This window comes from Pomacea canaliculata, linkage group LG2, assembly GCF_003073045.1.
Source record: "Pomacea canaliculata isolate SZHN2017 linkage group LG2, ASM307304v1, whole genome shotgun sequence".
Classification (NCBI taxonomy): Eukaryota; Metazoa; Mollusca; class Gastropoda; order Architaenioglossa; family Ampullariidae; genus Pomacea; species Pomacea canaliculata.
The window spans coordinates 9,401,846-9,423,850 of NC_037591.1; the positions used below are offsets into that span (position 1 = coordinate 9,401,846).

Consider the following 22,005-nt stretch of genomic DNA (forward strand, 5'->3'; position numbering starts at 1 on the left):
ATATTTATATATATTCCAGCCTCGAGACGTCATCGCCATATCGTAGTTTAGACTTGTCTGTTCTAGTTAAAGATACTTAGGCAGATTAGAAATGCACATGACTTCAAATGTTAGTTTTACATTGATATTATTTTAATTGGTATTTTTCAGTCGTTGCATTTTGATGTTAATGTAATGAGAAACCCAAGTAACGGAGAAGAAAAAAACTGCGTTGTTTATTTATATGCGACCAAAGGCGAATCCTGGAGGTGAACCACGCGCATAAGTTCGTGCATGTGAATAAATCAACTTCCGGTTGGTCACGCGACGTTAACTTAGAACTAAAACAAGCTTTCAGTGGTACCGTGATTAGATTGCATCGAACTTTTCTGCTTTAAGTATGAATCCTTCCCAATTTCCGCAAGTGATAAGAAGTCGTAGCAGAAGTCCGTCTCCATCTTGGCGCAGCAATGTTCATAAGAGAGACAATGGTGATGCTGGTAGATCCCGTTATCTTGATGTGCCTGATATTGATCACTTTGATGCTCGTCACGCTGGTCACGCCAGTCACACGCTCAGACGGTCGAGAAGTTACAGCGATTACCCTGTTATCCACAATCACAGAAGCAGACGTCATCGCTTAAATGCAGGTAGGCAGAAACACTGAGTAATTTTAATCTGCTTAGATGGTTCTTATTACAACTATTATGTATCAAAGGCAACCACTACTTCGATCGTTACTCAAATTTCATCTCGAATTTCATGTATTAAATTAAAGTGCAGAGACGGATCGATTTAGTAATGTAAGAGTTTGTGGAAATGATTGTATATTGTGTCGCGCTGCTAGCTCTCCTCCCTAAATTATTACAATTTGTTATACCACATCCGTGGTTATATTGCAGTCAGAATAACTGCATGATGACTTGGGGGTGAGGGTGGTAGGAGAAATGTACTCATGCAATGCTGTTGCTCACTCGTTGATTGCTGCATGCAGGTCTGTGTCTATCAACTCAAACTTTAGACTCACGCTTTATCATCCATACTTATATTATTATAAAAGCATTGAAATTAAATTAAATTTTAATCAAATTAAAATTGAGAATTTCCTTTATACTTCATAAGGCATATTTCCCCAGATGTTCAACGTGCACATGGATGCATACAAAACTGTGTACATGTGATCATTATGTTTCAAATTTGCCACATTGACTATTGGGCCAGAATCAGACTTCATTATAATACTGACATGATGTGCCACTCAAAGCCAGACAGATTTTATTCTGTCTTTTAATCGCTGACTTATTACATATATCTGTGTGTGTGTGTGGAGGTTCAGCAGAGATCCGACTTTCAATTTATATGTTTGTGTTTTAGATTTAAAAATACTATTTTAAAAACAAATGGTTACATTGATATTTTTTATTACATGAATTTATTTTTTTATTGTTAATATAAATTTGTTTTTTATTGGGTCTAGTAAGTGTTATGTTCTTACCATACCATGATGACTGATGCCTTTTTTGCTTTGTTACATGGAAAAACTGAAAAGTGCTATATATTGCTAAGGATGAAAGACAAGCTTCTTACACTGTTATCAAAGTCACTTTTCTATAGTTTTATTATTGTTATTGTTGTTACTATAACAGATTTGTTCCTACAGCTCCACTTTTTTTCCTTACATTTTTTTTAATAAGTTTACTTTTGGGCAGTAATAAAATCAAGTCTGGTTTGAAATGTACTTGTTGACCTCCTTATCTCATTTGTGTTTTCATGTGTGGACCTTTATGTTCATCTTTGCGTGTTTACAGACACTCACTTAAGATATCAGAATGTTATTTTGGTGCAAACGCAAGGGTCCAAGTCAGTTACTAATACCACTCAGCAGTCACTTGATCTTCATTGCAGGGCTGATAACATGGAAGTGATGAACCCCAACCCCACTCACCCCAACCTCTGAGACATAGTCTCTGCATAAGCTGTGACGAAGGCCGAACTGTAACAGTTTCTTCCATGTTACTGCTATTGATGGCATAATAACTTTCATGAGGAGAGGCTTAGTATTCTCAAGGTCTTCTGCTGTGTACTATTTTTGTGTCTGGAGATCATCATGTGAGAAAGGTTTGTTACCAGTATTATGAAATGGCAGGTCTTTCTTATCACATGATTGCATAGGATTGCTAAAATCCCTTTTTGTTCACATCATTAGCTCTCTTTCCTCTCCACTGTATTTGCAGACATGTATATATGGCCTATATGTGAGCACATATAAATACTGTCTCATTCTCAGTACTTGTCTCATTAGCAGTTCATTGTTTTCATACATTCCTCTGACAGGTCTTCTAATAAGAGCTAGGTGGAACACATAGCTCGACAATTCAAAATAGCTATTGATGTATCTCAACCTTTAATATGATACCCATGACCAGAAATTTAAAGCATTTGAGAAGCTTAATTCCTGTATCAAGAGTGTGATGACAAAAATATTTCTAGCTCTTTGTTTGTGAGGCAGGTTAATGAAGCAGCTTAAAAACTTGGTTTATATCTTTTATTAGCTTGTGGAAGTGTTTCGGAAACAGTATTAAAGGAAGGACATAGAAACTTCTTCTTGTGGTTTTTTAAAGATATTTGTATATTTTCTTGTGAATTTTTTTTCTTAAAGGAGGAATGACAATCAGAAGAAACAAGTCATTTCCATCCGGGTCTCAAAACTATGACATCCATAAGCACTTCCCATATAGACTTCAAGTTCAGGGTATTAAACAAATTTGTACCTTATGATAATTTGGTTATTTCAGTTTTAGCATTTGATGCTTAAAGTCATATCTGAGCCTAAACACCTAGCTAACTATTGTTGCAGGTAAGCAGTGCACAAAATGTTAAATTGATTATATATATGAAATTATTATACTTTGTGTGTGTTTGTTGGTGAGTGAGTTTAATGTAATAAGCTTAAAAGAATAATTGGAAAACAAGCCTATGTTAGCTGACGACAGATAGGGCAAGTGGTCTTTGTTGTTGAGATGTAACATAATTTTGTCTGTGCATTTAATAAACTTCAACAAATTTACTGGCTACTTAAGATGATGGTATACCATAAGGTTAGCTTAGACAAAACTTTTGACAGTATAATGAGCAGAGGAAGTTTTTGTTTTTTGTTTATTAAGGAGGGAAATATAAAACCACCATAAATAAACATATTTATTGACATTATCAGGGCAGAAAGGAAAAGTTAAAAAAGAGGAAGATTTGTTTGATGTCACAAAGATCAGATAATATAAAGTTTGATGATTAGCGGGGTATTTGGTTAATGGATGAATAGAGTTTTTCATGTAGCTGTTTGGTTTATTCTTGAGCTTTTATTTTCTATAGACTGTTTTTTTTTAAATGTATTATTGTATTATTGTGGCATATCAAGAAAAACATGCAACGTAGATTGTCTTGATAAACTCTTAAGTGGTAATTTTGTCAAGGCAAAAGCAAGTAACAAAAATATTTTCTCTTATTTGTCTCCTTGCTAGATATCTTTTCCTCACCTAATCTTTGTAGTGGGTGCATTCCTGAGTACAGCACTATGAAGGAAAAGGAACAAATTCATACTCTGTTTAAACTGTGTAACTGAAGCTTCTTATTGCACTTTAGAAAAAAGTATTTCATAATCCACTAAGCATTTGACTTTGTTCTAAAACTTGAAATCTGAAACCTACAGCTGTTTCTCAGTAGTCTAGCACGTTTGAATTGTGCATATAGCAGACATGGGTTCAGCCCAAGCCATTGGTCATTTCTATGGCCTACTTTTTATCAAAATGCCATGATCCCATGTGAGGAAAGTACTTTAAGGTAGCTACAAAAATATGTCACATGAGTTGCAGATTAAGAGTGCATTCCGGGCATGGCACTGCCTACAGAAGCATCGAGGTCAGTGATGCTGATGAATGAATTTGTGCTATATCCTAGTGTTAATGCGCAGTAATGCTAATACCCTTAGATGTAATCATAGGCCTCCTGTGGGTGGAATCACATCCCTTCAAATCTTGTCTTAGCTGTTTGTATTCAATTTCTACTTTTGGAGCATATGGCCCTGTGCTCAGAAATCTACTTTATGGTCATGAATTTAAAAAAAAATACTGATAAAGCTATTTTATCACTCATGATTTTTCAACGCATAGTACTTTCTAGCCAAAAGAGATAAAGTGTAAGCGTCAGTACACATATGCTTACTTAAATAACCTGCTAAGATTGTGTAAGAGGCATGACATTGTCTGGAGAACTATCAAAAACTTATTTTTGGAATGTTAAAGCTAATATTATGTGTTTTAATATCAAATATGCAAAAAAATTGCTTTCCATTTTTAAGTGACATTTTTTTCTGTGCTTCACAAGTCCAATTTTCATAGCAGGTTTATGCCCCCTCCCTCCACCATAACACCCACCCAGCCCCCTCAGAAAATTAATAATATAACATTCATAGTTGTGTGTAAAAGGTTAGCATTATTAACAGAAATAGACAATAGCAATGGAAGGTCTCTTAAACAGGTGTTGCAGTTTTACCTAATCTGTCACATGGCTCATGTGATGTCAGTTGCGAACAGGATAAAAAGTCAGGATGAGTTAGTGGACAATGGGACTGCAGCAATGCACCAGCCACAGCAAGAAGTTTTTTTATCTGTCCAGGACTAACCTAGTTTTAGGTTTGACAGGAAGAAACTGTAATACACATTTGTTGATAGCAGGAGAAACCATGCTTACAAATTGGACTCTCACATAAAGAGGATAAATAGATGGTTTGATTCTGTTGTAAGTTCTTTTTGTGAACTTCTGATTTTTTTCATTTGATCAACACAAAGGAAGTTTTGTAACAAGTTCAATGACTGTTGATGGAAGTACACCATCTGAAGCAGAAGGTACCCACAAATATTGTGCTGTCTCTTTGAGCAAATGTTAAAATCACCTTCAACATGATTTAACTGTGGTCTTAAAAGATTCATTAACGAAAAAATAAAATTTATTTATTACCGCTTTCTCTTTTTCAAATTTAGACAAAATCGTTGCTTAGGAAAAGATGCTCAAAATTGGTTCGTTTTTTCCTTTCTGTTTATATAAGGAACGTTCATCAGTTTTCCATGGGAAAGTGCATCTCCACAACACTGCTGTACGTTGCTTTGTCACTCCCCATGTCACTAGCTCTTGATGTACAGACAAGAGATGTTTAATGTGCTATACATGTATGTGTCCCGTGTCCGCATGGAGAGGGGCAAGGAGCAATATTTCTGACTGTGACGAGACTGGTCTTAAGTCCAGGTGATCTTGACATGAACTCTGTGCAGGCAAACTAGTTTGCAAAATCACCCGTCAGAAGTGTGATGACAGAGGAAGTTATTTTTATAAAGGTAGTTCATCAGAGCAGAGCAGATGTTTTTCAGTGGCACCAGAAGATGTTTTGGAAAATATAATGTGTAAATGCTTGAGCCACAGTATTTTTTCATGGCCTTGATTATCAGTGAATGTTGCAGACATATGATTCAAAATAAGGATAATTATTATCTTCATGAGATATTTGTGTTAACTTGTTGCATGTAGGTTATTGATGCGGTTTGATTTTGTCTTTTTTGGTTGCTTTCATTATCTTGTGTGTTTCATTCCAAATTCTTGTGGAGCTCGCGCTTTTTTAATTCCGGTTACGGCATTGGTAGCAGGATTTTTGCTGTTTACTTTTTGTGGACAATCCTCTAACCCCTATTAGACCGGTTGTGGAGAAAACAGCGTAGGTTAACTAGTAAACAATCCTTTGTTGCTGATGGCAGCCAGGGGGTGAGGCGAGGTGGAATAACGTCACTGCTGACGTGACTGCAGGTCGCTCCCGTCACCCAAGCAGACGACAAGGCATTGACCTTCTTTAAGTGCGCTTCGCGATGAAAACGAAATGCAGGGTGGTGGTGCCAGAACAACAGGCTGTTTGCTGGCGACCTGGAATACCCATGTTTTGGTGCAGCACCAGAAAGGTCTTGGACTGGGCGAGCGCTGGCGTGGCGTGTTGCCGCAGTATTTGAACAGTTGACAGGCGACGGGGAAGCAAAGCTCTTGCCGCTATCGTCGTTGCAAATGATGCTGGCGGTGAGGATAGCGTTTGCCGGTGTTGCAGCCAACACAGAAAAGAGTAGGTCCTCTTTTTCATTCTAGTTCTCCTCAGCGATGTCAGTGTAGATGCATGCGTTTGAATTTCTGACGCTACAGGCGTGATTTGTGGATTTTAAAATAAGCCATGCAAAATGCTGAGCATCTTCAGGTCTGTACTCTCTCTCTCTCACCACCTTACCTTGGCACACATTGTGTTACATTAAACTAGTGGAAAATGTGTGTAAAGTAGTTTCAGAAATAGCTTCAGCCAAAATCGTCAAGACTGGAGTGTAAGATGACATTTGAAAACTGGCGTCATGCCAACTTGTTCAGTTTAAAGCAAAATTATGCCAGCTGGTGAGACCTGTCTCCTTTGACCTTTTATAATGACTTTCCTTATGGTTACAGACTCTTTCTTCTTTGATCATTAACGATAAAATTCATCTGCATATCTCTATCTTTGTCATTTGTTTTCTTTGGGGAAAGATAAACAGTTATATGTTTATTAAGATTTATTAACATTGTCCCCATTGATCATATTCTTGAGTAATGCTAACAGCTTAAAACATTGCCTATGTTCAAAGATGTTTTCATTTTCCCTCCTCTGTTCTTGTTGCATTTTACACCCCTCCCCATTCACTTATTTGATTATACTGCTGTATTACTATATTATACCATATTTAATTATGCTATTTACTGAAACCTTCCTTTATAATATTTTTATTCTTTTGACTGTGGTATATTAACCCTTATTTGATTATACTTTTTACTGTAGTATTACTTATTGACCTTCATTTGAAATATCATGTGCTGTATTATTACTATATAAACATTATTTAATTATTTTATACTATTTACTGTATCATTACTATATTAACCCTTCCATTCTTTTATCTGACTTGCTGTCTAGTCAGTCATGGATGCAACAGATATGCATATGCAAATATTCTCTCAGAGCTGATTGCAACAAACATTAGTTTGAAAAACAAAATTAAGTGTAATTTTTGCATATTTTATTTAAATAAGTTTTATTTTTATCTGTGTATTTATATATTTGGTAGGGTTTTCCTGTTCTGTAGCTCTAGGATCTCACAGGATACTGTTTAATCAGGCCAGAAGCTCTGGACAGCATAGAATGCTATGTTAGAAACTCCTGTTTGAAAACTGGCACTTTGCCATAAACTTCGCTTGTGGCTTTATTCTTCTTGCTCAGCCTGACTTGATACCTTTCTCTAAAACTGTCATTTGGGGAGCAACAGATTTGTGAATTATGGAAACACCTGTTAATAATTTCTATTTTCGTTAAATTTTAATAAACCCATTGATGTTTATTACATGGGCTCAGCTCAATGTTACAGTGTAGACAGATCATGAAACTCTTTTTTTCCTACCTTCATAATTGTGGAGTATGTAGTTTGAAGTAAGAAAACTGTGGAGTAAGTAGTTTGGAATGCATATGGGCTCACAATCACCCATGTTCAATCATGCGTCCACTTTTGAGCATTAGCACATGCTTAGGTATGCACCTACATTCACACCTCCCTCCAGCACACGCACACATTCCTCAATCAGTCTGCATTTTCTTTCTCTTTCTCTCCCTCACTTCCTTCCACACACAGATGCTTGATTGTTTAAATCACACTTTCCATATCAGTTTCAGTCATAAACACCATGAGTTGCAATCTGTGATCCAGTGAAGCTGTACAACAAACCACACTTTTATAGGAATATTGATTAGTTGAATGATATTGGCATTAACTACCTTCATAAAATATTTAACAAGTGAGCACATGATGAAAGATTTGGAGGAAGATTTACAGACCCCACCCCCATTCTGCAATTCTGTTTCCCTTATTCGTCTTCCTAGTGTACTTAACAGTCACAGAGCAAGGGATAATGCGCTGGAGATTTCTCTTTATGCTAGCTTGCTTTCATGAATTTTATAATGGAAGTATATGGAGGCAATCTTTTTAATGCATAGGCTGTTTATGCAGTCTGTCACCCACTTTAGTTCACAGATGATTTGATCATCAAAACAAAATCCTGCTGTTACCCACTCCCACTGTTACCCAATGAAAAATACCATATTCCCTGGAGGAATTTCATGCTACTAGGAAGTTGTTGGATAAGTTATAATACGTGGTGTTTATCAAGGTGTACTAGTTGCTTTTTTGTACCCGCCAATAATATTGGAATCTTCTGTAGTTTGAATTCGTGTTATTCTAGTATATGTATTTTTTACATTTTTATTCTTGTGTGTTTAGAAAGACCATTTTGTGTCAGAATAATCATTTTATTGGTCACTTAAATGTTGTTCAGTGTTTGGGGAAAATGCAGAATTGTAAACAGTAACTGTGATCATAAAGGTGTACACTGCACATATTAATATCTCTCCTAAAGAGTGTAATCTTTTATTTCTTTGGCAGAATAGTGACTTCATGGGTTTTTTTTAAGTACCATGTATTCCTCTATATCTTTTGCCATAATATCATCATTTGCCGAACAGATGAGATTGTTATTGTGTGATGTATATCTTTTCTGATTTTATGGCTAAAATGCCCCCTGGGCTTATAGCCAATAGGAATAAAATGAAATGTAGGTAGTGAAAACACGGATGTCATGTAGAGCATTAAATACTCAGTCCAGGTGTGTTTACGGGAATCTGTACCACTGTACTTCATTTAGAATAAGTGTAGATGAAAGAAGCTTGCAAAAAAAGAAAACTTAAAGAATTCAGAAAGATTAAAAGCAAGCCAAGCAATATTTATATTTGTGGATTTTATGATCAATCATGTGTGACCAGTACTTTCCACGGCACAAAGACAGCAGGAAAATGGGTATGCAGTTTATTGTCCGTAGTGACATTCCTTTGTTTTTAGCACATCAGAGGTGTTTTGGTTTTTTTTTTTTTGTTTTATTGCTTTTTTGTTTTATTTTTGTTTACAGCAGTGGATCTTTCCTAGCATACTTCAGTGTTGCATCGTAAATAATTAAAATACTACTAAGAGTTCATTGGTAAAGTCACATTTAGGTAACTAGACCATTCTCCAGAAAAAAGTCAGAAATCACATCTGCTGCATAATGATTGAAAGTTAAGAAAATTCTGAACTTTGCATGGACACAAAAATGTCTTCTTTTTATTTTTGTTTACTGTTGGCACCTGCAAGATGGGCAACAGGGTTGTAGATGGTGAGTCAAACACTGATGGTGAACAGGTTGGACTGCCAATAGAGATTTGAGAACCATACAACACTGTAAAGGAGTTTGTGGACAACAGCAACAAGCAAGTAGTTTCAAAGTAGGGTAAATGGACCACCAGATGTGGTGGTGGCACTTGCAGTATATGAACCACTACAGTAAACGGGGTGTGAAGGCAGGTGCGGCAGTAGGGTGGCTGGACCTCAGTCACAGGCTGGAGGAGTTGGAGATGGCTGCAGGTGGTTAAACTGCACATGCAGGCTGAATGCAGAGGGCAGTGGCAGAAATAGCACCAGCAAAACCAGTGAGCAGACAGACAGGTGACAACTGAGGCAGTGGCAGAAAAGCAGATGTGGCAGCAGGTGGTGGTTGTATAGTAAAAATGCTGTTGGAAGTAGACAATAGTAACAGTGCCTCAGTAGCAGGACAGTTCCGTAATGACCATATAGGTAGGCCAACCAGTTATGTTGTCTGATGCCATCTCTTTTTGTGTTGTCATCATGGTGGACACAGGTGATGTAGAGTGGGGAGAGTGAGACAGTGAAAATGTCTATTTCGTCAGTATTGCACTGTGGTAGCTTGCAGCATAGGCCGAATTGTTTGATGTGGTTACATACATCCTTATTCAAGTAGAAGCTGAAAACTTTCACATTTATGTGACCAGTTAGTCTGATCACATATACGTCCATCATAAAAGTGATTTTGTTTGTTTTACAAAAAATTATTAGGAACACTGTCAACTGGATAGCACAGTGTCATCAGAACAAACTAATCCAGATCATAGATATAGAAGATGAACTGAGTTTACAGCAGAGCAGTGGTGGCAATGACAGACAGTACTTGAAAAAGTGGATAGAATAAGTTTATGGCGATACGTATTTACAGTGAATTGAACAGCAATAATGATGTCATGGAACAAAATGCTGCTCTGTATTTGCCAGAAAATCACTCTTCTTTCAAAATGTCTGAAAGTTTTTTCTTGCCATTAGGATGCATATAGGCATCCAGGAGTGCAGCATAAATTGTTGTCACCAGACTGGGGTGCTTTATAAACACTTTATTATTATGACTGTACCTATATTCTTTACATAATTAAGAATGTTGACACAGAAAAAGATTGTTTATAAAGGATTTTCTATAACCCTAAACTTTAAAATTTGTTGTTTGATTGTTTCAGAACTTGAAAACATGGCTAGTGTGGAAACTGTTTCCAACACCTTCCGTGCAATCAATGATGGGGGGTCAGATCGTTCACAGGCTCAGAATGGAGGTAACCAGGAAAACTCATGGCAGGGTCACAGTGAAGGATCACTTCCCAGAGATTATGGCAGCACCAGTGGAGGGAATGAAAAGCGCAAGTGTTTATACACCCCAGCAATGGAAGATGCTCTTAGGAGGAGGCTGAAATTTTTTTTCATGGATCCTTGCAGCAAGTTCCGTGCACGCCGTCACTGGCCATGGAAGTTGTCAATGCAAGTGCTCAAGATTGTGATTATTACAGTACAGGTGAGAAATTACCTGCCTTCAGAAGTTGAATGGTTTGTTGTCGTTTGCTGTGGTTTTGATCTCTTTCTTTTTGTATCTTAAATTACTTTCGTACTTGATGTGTTTTGCATCTGACATTTCTTAAAGAAGGAAATGACATGACTTTTAAAATTTGTTGTGTTGGTGCTAACTGAAAACTATAGATTTCTCAACATTAGCAAAAACAGTAACTTATAGGATTTGATTATTTGAGAGAATGAGGTCAGGGTGGAGCATTCATTGATGGGTATGGGTTAGGGTTATAATGCCTTATATCATTAGGTTATAATGCCTTATATCATTTTCATGTTTAACTTTTTCATGCATGCAGCTGGTAAAAGTAGTTTGAATGTGCATTGTATTGTGTTTTATTTTACTGATTGGTGTATTGATCTTGATTTTGCAGATTGTGATCTTTGGTGGGCAGAGGTCAGAAGTGGTGGAATATTTTGAACGGAATCATGTTGCCCTCAAGCACTTGCTGCTTAAAGGCTGGGAACCTAGCTATGAAACCATGCCATATCCTCCAGCAACTGGGGCCTTTGCCATCTATCATAAAAATGACTTCTTTGATAGCATTGATCATGCTTGGCAACAGGTATGTAAAAAAATCTCTGCAGTAGGAAGCAGCTGTGTTTACTGTTTCATGTATTTCATGCAGTTCTGCTTTAATCCTTTTCATAAGTGTGTTTCTAATTTAAATATTTTCTACCTTAAGTCCTTGTATTTTGAGATCAAATAATATTCTAGTGTTTGCCTACTTGTTACTTCCATACATGTTGCATACAACAGGCCAAAACAGTATAGGTGTGTCAGCCTCACTGTTTGTGGAAGTACCTCCTATTTCCCAACATCAGTCTCCCATTTCCATCATTCTTGACACAGCCCTGTGGTCACTGCATTGCTGCAGGTTTTGTTTGTTATTGCACTCAACACTTCATGAAATTCTGATGTTTTTTTGCTTGGGACAGTACTACAACCTTCAGAACATCTCACTGACACCGTTGAGCTTGATGAGAAACAATGGAACAGTAGATCCTATGACCATGTGCTGGACTCACAACAACTTTGTCCAGTTTTCCAATGGCTCTTTTGTTGTGGGACCTGGAGTAGTTCACAGTGAGCAATTTTGTTTGTTTGAAATTGTGTGTGTAGGGAGAGGGGAGTTGGATTTAGGTAAAGTAAAGAATATGCAATTTTATTACTAAAATGCCCAGAACCATATGAAGCAGCAAATGTGAGTGGTTCGGCATGTCTACACAGCATGTGGAAGGTAGACCCAACCCTTTTTTTTCCAATGGTTTTACTTTCCCTGAATAAAAATCAGCTACCCATTTCTTCCAATTGACTGCTAGGTGGGGAGCAGAGACATTTCCAGTAGTAGGTCCAAGATGGCCTAGATCTAATAACCTTCTGCTCCACTCAATGTACTAACCACCAGGGTTTAAAGTCTTTCTGTTGTTGGTTTTGGGCGTTTTGTTTCCTTGTCTTGGATCATGTCTAATGGTTTCAGTCTAAGTTTAACGTATATTCTTTTTTTGATATATATATTTTGCTTTCTGACGTGTTATCCTTTGCTATCGATAAAAAATGATGTTTACTTGGTTTATGTGAATCTTTTTGTATAGTTACCCTCTGTGATGATATTTTTAAAGTCAAGTCATTGACATATCCATTAAAATGTATGTGGCACTTAAAAGGCATTCTAGAAATAAATTGTGCTGACAGTTTTTATGTCTCATTTCTTCATATGAGTATGCCAGTCGGCAGAACATGTTTAATTTGTTAGTACTTTTACAGCTATGGTCTAGTGATAGTATCATGAGGAAATTACAGTGTTTTCCCTCTCACTTTTTTAAAGACTGCACGGAGCTGGTGCCTGTTCTGAGTGGAGGGGAGCCAGAATATAATATCCAAAAATTTTTAGCTAACAACAACATATCAATTGAGTTTGAAAGGTAGGTTAATTACACTTGCTGTGAATTCTTTGTAAGTGTATATTCATTTGTAAGTTGGGGTGGAGTGGGGTGAGAAAGAAAGATTAATTCTTTATTGACATAAGAGCTTAGCTCCAGCAAGGGTGTGAGCATCTGTCAAAGTCATTACACAACATATAGAACTGCTGTAAACAAAATCCAATTATAAACACACCATTCAGTTAAAATATGGCTATATAGATTAACAGCATGGTTGGAACTTCTAATTGCAGGCTGCTGGAATTGAAGCTGGAATTTCAGTTTGGGACCTTTCACCTCAACTTGATAGAAACTCATTATGGACCAACATGCTATAGAGTTGCAGCTAAGGTATGCTGGCATAGTTTTTATTCTGGTTTGCAAATTCTCAAGGAGTGACTTTATAGTCACCAAAAACCTTTTGACAAATGATTAGTAAATTTCCAACAGTGCTAGCAGTGCTATCCTTTAAATGCTGTCTCGGACTTGTCATTGCTGTTGAATGCTTGAAAGTGGCTTACTTTCTTCCCACAGATTGGGTTCACCAACTATGAGCGCAGTGGTCAGGTTATTATAGACCTTGACACAAACATTGGGGAAATGGAGTGCTCAGGGAAGATCATGTCACCTGAAGCAGAAGGTAAGTTTGTGTTTGTGCAGGGAGTTTTGGGGACAGTTAAGCAGTGTGTTATATATCCTACACTAGAAGACATATTTGCATTACTTTGATAGGTCATAACTGTGGGTTTGTGTTTTCTCTGGCCAGTGGGAAATGTATGAAGTAAGTCACTCATTTCAGTAAAGGGGTTAGGCTGTAAACAGTTTGTTAAACAGTTTCTTTGTTTGTGCACACTCTGCAGGCCTACTTTCTTCATGGTGCATTCACAAAAGTCACAGCTGTTTCTTGCTATGGTTTCAGAAGAGGAACTGTCGGTGAAAAAAAGAGCTGTTGCCTTTGATGTTGTTGTCATCTTGATTTGCCTTATGTCTTTGCTGTTATGTGGTCGATCCTTGGTTCGTGGTTGGAGTCTAAAACGGGTATGTCAGATTGTCTGGTGTCTACAAGTTTCTGTGTCACTTTGCTGTTTTATGCAGCCTTCATAATTAACTATTTGCAGTTAGGTTAAAGATAGTTTAAAAAAGATCATGTTTACTTGGCAGATGAGCACTAAAGTCCAAAATGTAAAGAGTTAAGGCAATACTTTATTTTCAAGGCATTTGACCTGTACTGCACTGTGATACAGTCTTCATTGTTAACATTTTCTGGAAGAAGTAGTCATCCTTGAGGTGATTTTAAAAAAAAGTACAGCTTGGGTTAAACCACAGAACGGATGGTCCTGTGACACTGCTGAATGCTGACAGCTGGTTTCTCTGTCTTCAGAAAACAGAAAAGTTCTTCAAGGTGCGCTTTGGCAAAACTCTGGACTTCTCCGATCGCATGGAGTTTGTCAATTTGTGGTACATTCTCATCACTGTTAACGATGTCGTCACAATCATTGGCTCAGCATTTAAGATCCAGCTGGAGATTAGAGTGAGTTAAGGAATCACAAGAATTTGTTGAAAAGCTGGCTTACCACACATGTTCTGCAAGACTATAATTAGAGATTGTGTAGATACTGTGAGTAAAAATCATAATAGAGATCTACATACTGGTAAAAGTTGTTTAAAGTCCTAACATTAAAGATCTGTAACTTGGTTGCTGATGAAAGGCATACTTATGACAAATCAGGTGAAACAGATGCAAATGGTATGTGTATATGCTCCGCTAAGATCTGTAAGGTCATTCATGATTAGAGTTGTAGAGAAAATGATACTGATTTAAGTGAAGGATTTTCTTCCTCTCTTTCAGAAATTCAGTATTTCTTCTGAAAACTATGACTTGTGCAGCATTATGCTTGGTCTTGGTGGTCTGATGGCTTGGATTGGCTGTCTCCGTTACCTTGGCTTCTTCAAGAAGTATAATGTAAGTTCTGTGTATGCCACTATAAATCATGAAGAATACTCTTTTAAGCTCTAATACTCAGCCTTTTATGTCAGTGAAATTGAAATGCAAGTAGGTGTTGTAGACTTTAAGCACTCTTCCTACCATTCAACTTATTTTAAATGTTTGATTTTGTCTCACGCTATGCGTGCGGTTGTGTGTATGCTCATGAGTGGGTTCCTGTGTGAGCATATGATTTATGTTTGGTAAGATTTCAGTGATGATTCATTAGCAGTATAATCAGGATCGTTGCACTTTTGGTTTTGTTTTTTTTTTGTCTGCTGTGCAGATCTTGATTCTGACGTTGAAAACAGCTTTCCCAAATGTTTTACGGTTCAGTGTGTGTGCACTGGCACTTTACTTTGGCTTTATGTTCTGTGGATGGGTTATTTTGGCACCATATCATATCAAGGTAACATTTACTTTTTATCAAGGATTGCTTTGTATTTGATGGATAAGTGAATGTTGTTTTTGGTTGATCCTTGTTTACTGTAAACCTTAGCAGGTAAATTTGTCCGTTCTAAGTACTGTGTCACTTGGCTAATAAATTTTTATCTTATTTGTCCTTTGCAGAAAGTGGCCAATAAAATGATAGATTGATTTAAAAGATTTTGTTTACTGTAGAAGACAGCGAGCACACAAATACCAGCACATATTTTAAGCACCTTTGTTAATTACCAGTTGGTGATTAGTTTTCAACAGAAATTTTCTATGTACCACAAAAAGCAAATAACTTAGTTATGCATTGGACCCTTTTGTTTCAAATTTTAGTGATTTGTCACATTTTGTGTAAATTTTACAGTTCCGCCATCTTAGCACTGCTTCTGAGTGCTTATTTTCTCTGGTGAATGGTGATGACATGTTTGTCACGTTCTCTGCCACTGAGAGTGATAATACAGTTGTCTGGTACTTCTCACAAGTCTACCTCTATGTCTTCGTCTCCCTCTTCATTTACTGTGTCCTGTCCCTGTTTATTGCTGTCATTATGGACACCTACGAGACACTTAAGGTAAGGGTTTTTTCATTCCTTGATGAAAGTTATGACATTCGTGCATTAAACAAAGTAGCATCTTTAGTAGTTCCATATAATATTAAAACTTTGGAAATATTTTGCAAGTATTGCAGCAGATCCTTAGTAAATTCAAAACCTGTAGCGCCTAAAATAAAAAGAGCTTTGGACCACAACTGATCAGTCTAGTCAGCCTTGATAAATTTCTGGAAGAGATTTTAAAAGTTTAATGGGTGCAGTTTCTTCCTGGTGGCTGTTGCATGATACTAATTCCCAAAATCTATATAAATGATACAAGCCCACAAACCTCATGCACAGAAAGAGGTGACACTACACACTCATGGCACTACATTTCTCCACAGATATACTTAATCAAGATATAGTCCCAGCTGTCCAGCTACCTGTAACTTTGACAACCCAAACATACCCATGTACAATCCTGAGATGTGTTGTTGACCTCTTTCTGTGCATGATGATGTTTGCCTAAAAACAGAATTGGAGCATTGGAGAAATATGTTCTTGCACATTAGAAAAATAAAACTGGACCTTACTAGCCCTTTAACAGGAGGCTATATTATAGCAGCATTGCCATGCATATTGTCTCACAAATGAGACTTTACAGATTTTGTTAAAATAGACTAGGTTGGAATTGCAAACAGAGTTAAAGGAACTGTTTTATGATAAACTATATCTTTTTCTACTTTGTTTATTTAGGAATACTATGCACATGGCTTTCCAAAAAGCCTGCTGCAGTGTTTCATTGAGGAGTGCAATGACCCTATCAATTCAGGATTGTATCAACGACAACACACAGAGACTGATGGCTATGAATGCTCCTTGGTTTCCTGCTTTAATATGTGCTGCAGGTAAAAAAAAAATCAAAACAGAGAAGTAGTTTTCCCTACATACCAGTGGCCACCCCAGCCTCTGTCTTGCATTGCTCATCAACACACACAAGCACTTGTGTTCATATGCCTGATAATATACATTTCCTTTTAGAAAATCAGTGCTAGAATTTCCACTTCTTGGTTTTTAGATTTTATTTGGCAGGGGTAGTTTTAAGATGACACAGAATTACTTGAGGATTCAGAAAATTTGGTGGCATCCTCTTAATTCTTTGTATCATTTTAGCAGTCATCAGTATTACTGGGCCTTTCGTACTATATTTGACTATTCTAGAAAACTTAATATTTAATTGAAAAACAAAAATAAAACCTTTAGAACGTCCACCCCAAAATTAGTGCATTTTTGTTATCTTTAGCACAAAAATACATCTCTAGCAGACCACTTTTTCTGGTACAGATTATTAAATGAGTTTATAAATTGTAACTCAGTACATTAATGAGAATATGTGGATTAAAATATTCAGTAGAGATATAGAGGGATTGTTTTTATTAAAAATAAATGATCTCTCCCTGTTGTCGTCATTGTTGATTGTGATGATGGTGATAGAAATTAAAATCTGCACTGTTTCTTCTGACAGTCATGATCCTGACAGGCCAAATGAGCATACGGGGCTTCTGACCAGAACAATATAATGCAGAGGAGCTTCTAAATATCATACACTTAATACTGTCTGCTGATGGAGTTCTTTCCTTAACAAGACAGAGTGTTGCCTTCCAAACTGGAGATATGGCGAGCATCGTGGCCAACCAATGCTTGATGAGGGCTTTGATTTGAGAGATTTTACCACTCATGCAGTTCCAAGTTAGAAATGCTTCCAGGATAAAATGTTTCATGTAGTATTACAAAAATATCAGAATTTTCATTAAAATGTACTCAGGAAATATAAAATATATTTTTTAAAGTAAAGCTTGTGCACAAAAAAATTATAAAGTCTGACAGTGACATTTATGCTGCACCTTCCTAAAGCAGGTGGTAATCTTGCATGTAAAAGATCATGAAGGCCAAGTTTGTAATGTTTCAACAGCAGCAGTAGTGCATTCTTTTGAAGCATTTTGGAGGCCAGTAGTAATATTTCTTATTTATGATGCTAGTAATTGTAAAAAAAAAATAAAAGCTAACTAGTAAGAATTCTAATTTGAGGAAAGGAAGGTTCAAAGGAAGAATATTGTATTTCCTATTTCATCAATTTTCATACAGCAAACGGAGAAAAAGGTGAAAAAAATGTGGAAAAAATATTGGATTAGATATTAGTGTAAGGATTAGATCTGGTGAATTTTACTAGGATCTTTTATGCCTATGCCGGTGATGCTGGATTTTCATGTCATGAGTAGACATACTGTTTCAGCTACATTCCTCTAGTCTTTCTTCGTTATAAAATAAAACAAGTTTCAAGCAGTTACACCATCTAATTAAGTTTGCATTCCATATTACTCCTGTTATTATGCATTGAACTTGTTTATTCTTGAAGGAGAATAGCATTTGGCATTTTACAGTGCACAGTGTGACAGCTAAAATGATAAAGACATATGCATAATCCATGTCTTGTAAATAGACCTGAATATTTTCAAAAGAAATACCCACCATGGTCAGTTTCTGCTCATAGCTTTAAACTGTATATAGATATAAGTTAAAGAGTGCATCTGGCTAGCAAGGTGTATGTAAGCAACCAATCACAGAATTGGTTGTTTTATTTTCATTGTGTTTGTTCTTTGGAGAGAAACTTATGTCTTTCCCTTTCAGTGTGTCCAGAACTAAAATGTTAATATGATGAAAATGAAGTTTGTGAATGTTATTACTTGTGTATTATGGTTTGGGGGGGGAAAGGTTTTTTTCGGGGGGGTGGAGGCGGTTTGCACATTCAAGTAGATATATCTGTTTTGCACAAATCTTAAGAGACATGTATATTTCCTGCAGATCTGACGATTCAAAAATGTTTTAGTCCAGCTCCTCGCAAGAAAACTTAAAACTCTGAGAAGCGGTAATCTTTGACCAGATTAGATTGACCAGTCATGCTATATATATTTGTAGATGACTGGGCTTCATGCAGAAACAGAATGCTCAAGTCATAAAAAAATGACTTTTGTAAATAATGTCTGTGAAAGGGCCAATTCTGGCCAGTGCATATTTATGTTGGTGGCATCTAGTCAGAACAGTGCAAGTATTTACAGAGGGCTAGGCTAATGGCCTTACATGAGATTTTGCCAACAAATCTTGCCCCCTTTTTTTTTTTTTTTTGAAATGTAAACCAAGGCGTAAAGTGCAATAAGATTTGCTCATAAGACACACACACACATTGTAGTACAAGAACCACCAATATTTCTGTTACTGACATGCATTTGTAGCTTAAGTTGATGGCATGATGGATGGTCTCATGTTTCAAAGAGGCTAGTTTCTCCTATCATGAAGATTTATGTGGTCTGTTGTGTGGGGTCTTTCAGACACCTGAAAGATACATTTGGTTGTTTTTGACATCCTACCTGCAAGTACTTGTCAGGTTAGGAAGGTTTGGGTTGTTATTGTGTGAGGCTCAGGCAGAGGCTGAAAGGTCTGGTGCTCAACAGATGCCTCGCACAAGAAGCTCTGGTGGTGCAATATTGCATGTTGTGCAAATTCTCACCATGTCAGGATGTAAACCATGCATCTACTTGCATGGTGGACTTCATATGTACAATATTTGGTTTACCAATTCTTTCATGGCTTGTCAAGGGTACTTTTGGCCAAACTTAACCCCTTTGTGGCATTATATTTTACAGTCTTGCATCCTTTGTGTTTCCTCATAGATGATGTTTCCTAACCTTCCTCACTTTCTTGCCTTCAGTGAATATTTTATGCAGTAAATCTGGATTTGAGAAAAAAAATGGCTGCCTTTAAAAGCTACAGGAAGAATAGGAACACAAAAAATAAACCCTAAGGACTTAAAAAAGATGGCTATTACAGGAAACTGGTACTGTTTTATGGTAATAGAATGTCCTCATATTGTCTGCAGCACTGGTCCAGAAATAGGTATTTCAAAATTCAGATGATATTACTTGTAGAGACTGTAATGAAGGCATTTACTTTCATCAGTTTCTATTTTCCCCTCATTTTATGATGGTGATATGTGTGTGTATGCATGTGTGTCTGTCAAGTGCTGCAACTGGAGTTTCATACATTACAGGCCTTTGTGAAGAGGTATGTCATTAGTTACCTTTTTTCACGATGTATATAAACGCCATATAAATTCCATGGCCATTACCCTTTTAATATTGCTGTTTGTGTGATTACAGTATTGAGAACACTGTATGTCTGTTGAATGAATGAAAGGGATTCTTGAAGTGGGAGTAAAGAGTTCAAAAATAATGTTATAACCCAGTGACAGCTGTGGCCAAACTATGAGTATTTGTTGCCCAGTTCTTTGATAAGCAAGCCCTACCATAAAGGTAGATTCTATCTATAGGTCATTGTGATAAAAAGCAGTAATGAACATTAAATACAGTATTACGGGTATCAGTGCTTTGAGACTAATGGAGTTTGCGGTCCCTTTTGATGTGTGGAAGTCGCAATGCTGTAGTCCTTATTCTTTTTTCTTTCCTTGAACCTTAAGGTAACCAATATAGATTGCCAAGATATACATGACTGTTGACAGGATTGAAGACTGTCGTACACGTAAGTCTATGTACTAATAATAGCCAGTTAAACTTTATGTGAAAATCAGTCCATTTATTTCAGCCAGCTCTTGTTAATTAATGCTAATTGGCACTCTGTTGACAGTGTTAAGAGCTTGTTCCAAGGTCTGTTCTAAAAACTTCCATTAGTGCTTTTATTTTGATGAATGCCTGAAGATAGAAAAGTACTAGAAATTGTCGTTTACTCACTCACACAATAGTTTGCTCAGTGCCAAGATGATATTGGAAAAAAATACTAAAAATTGTTGTTTATTGAGAAGCACTACAATTTTCTGAATACTAAGATTATTTAGTAGTAGTATAGTTATTAATTTGTTTGATATACTAATCATCCATTTTTAGATATGTGTGTTTTTATGGTTTTACATGGCTTCTTTTAATGGTGACAAGAGATTTCAACATTTATAATGCTATGCAGTTAACAGCTATGAAAATGTCATACAAGAAAGCTTGCAGTGTACTTGGGAACAAGTGAAATATATCCAAGTTAATAAAGTGATCACTGAAAATGGTCAATAGCAAAGATTATCAAAAATTGACAAACAAGGGAAGATGAGAGAGCAAGTTTCAATGATGGCAGTTAAGCATAACAGCAGGTGTGAAATATCAAGTTTTTTGTAGCTGCCACCACTTACTCTGGTACAGCCTGGGTGCTCTCTCTTGCTGAGACCAGTTCTCGAGTCAGCTAGTCAACCGAAAAGTCAAAGTTCCAAAATTTCTTTTAATTTTGCAATTTGTGTTCAGAAGAGAGCATTCTGTAACTTGTAGATTTACTTAAAGATTACAGTGTTATACATTCCATGCCTTCCTAGTTTTTCTGACATATAACCAAGCAAAAGAATGAAAACTTTGTAAGGAGGTGTAACCAGACTAAGCATACCAAAGCAAGCAGAACTTTTCAGGCTTGTGAGAGCATCATTGTTCCTAATTACAGGTATTCTGAGATGTCTTTCAAGACTGCCAGAGTTTGATATCTCCCTGTGGTGTTCATTAAATGATGGCCAAAGCAGATACAATGGTGCCCTACATTATCTTTGCAAAATAATTTTTTATCGAGAGATACAATCTGAGTTTTTAAAAAAAATTATTTTACAGAACTTTGACAGATAGTGTCATCAGTATGCATGTTTGTAAATGACTTCAAATCCAACCATTGTTTGGGAACATTTTCTAGATCAGTTCAGTTTTTTAAAGAAAATGGTACACGTCTTTTCTTTTCTTTTTGTTAATTCAAATTGTCAGTTTATTGAGTTTGCCACTAGTTTATGATTAAATGAAATTTTGAGATGAAAGAAAGGTCAGCTATGTTGATTAAGATTATGAAATGTTGAAGTTTATGACTTCCTACACAGATGTTGATTGTATGTCTTTCATTTTGGAAAAGCTGTTATGTTACTATCCTCCTTCATGAAGCTTGTTTGTGAAGTTGACACATTTTATAAAAATAGAAGTTTACAGAGTTCACAAGAATAAAAATGCTTTTCTCTGACACCTGTGTTTGTTGCTGTGCCCCTTGTAACTATCACATCACTGCAATAAGAGGCATGGCATATATGGAGGAACAGGTGAAGTGCAAATGTATGCTTGTCTTTGTTAACTGGTTCAGATGCTCCAAAAATTACATGGATGCAAGCAGTCGAAAGGGTTTATACATGGTTACCATAACGAATCAAT

General features: G+C 36.6%; 1 protein-coding gene across 6 annotated transcripts; it reads left to right on the top strand.

Moving 5' to 3' along the window:
* Positions 1–4: 4 nt before the first annotated feature.
* Positions 5–21,820, top strand: LOC112556984 (mucolipin-3-like). Of its 6 annotated transcripts, XM_025226519.1 has the most exons (17): positions 494–629; positions 1,885–2,097; positions 2,639–2,731; positions 3,849–3,894; positions 10,469–10,797; positions 11,222–11,413; positions 11,787–11,934; positions 12,677–12,773; positions 13,025–13,121; positions 13,305–13,410; positions 13,690–13,808; positions 14,152–14,301; positions 14,620–14,733; positions 15,041–15,163; positions 15,554–15,760; positions 16,475–16,626; positions 17,244–21,820. In XM_025226519.1, exons 3-17 carry the CDS (start codon positions 2,690–2,692, stop codon positions 17,296–17,298), a joined length of 1,977 nt encoding a protein of 658 aa, XP_025082304.1. In that variant the 5' UTR covers positions 494–629; positions 1,885–2,097; positions 2,639–2,689; the 3' UTR covers positions 17,299–21,820. The 6 variants fall into 6 exon arrangements, with proteins under 6 accessions (XP_025082302.1, XP_025082304.1, XP_025082303.1 ...); XM_025226518.1 differs by lacking the exon at positions 3,849–3,894; XM_025226520.1 differs by lacking the exons at positions 2,639–2,731; positions 3,849–3,894.
* Positions 21,821–22,005: the final 185 nt, after the last annotated feature.

Excerpts from the sequence above, each read along its gene's own strand:
- LOC112556984 (XM_025226517.1), top strand. The coding sequence starts at position 380 with ATGAATCCTTCCCAATTTCCGCAAGTGATAAGAAGTCGTAGCAGAAGT. Across the intron at positions 10,798-11,221 it reads TTGTGATTATTACAGTACAG|ATTGTGATCTTTGGTGGGCA; the intron begins GTGAGAAATTAC and ends TTGATTTTGCAG. Across the intron at positions 11,414-11,786 it reads TTGATCATGCTTGGCAACAG|TACTACAACCTTCAGAACAT; the intron begins GTATGTAAAAAA and ends TGCTTGGGACAG.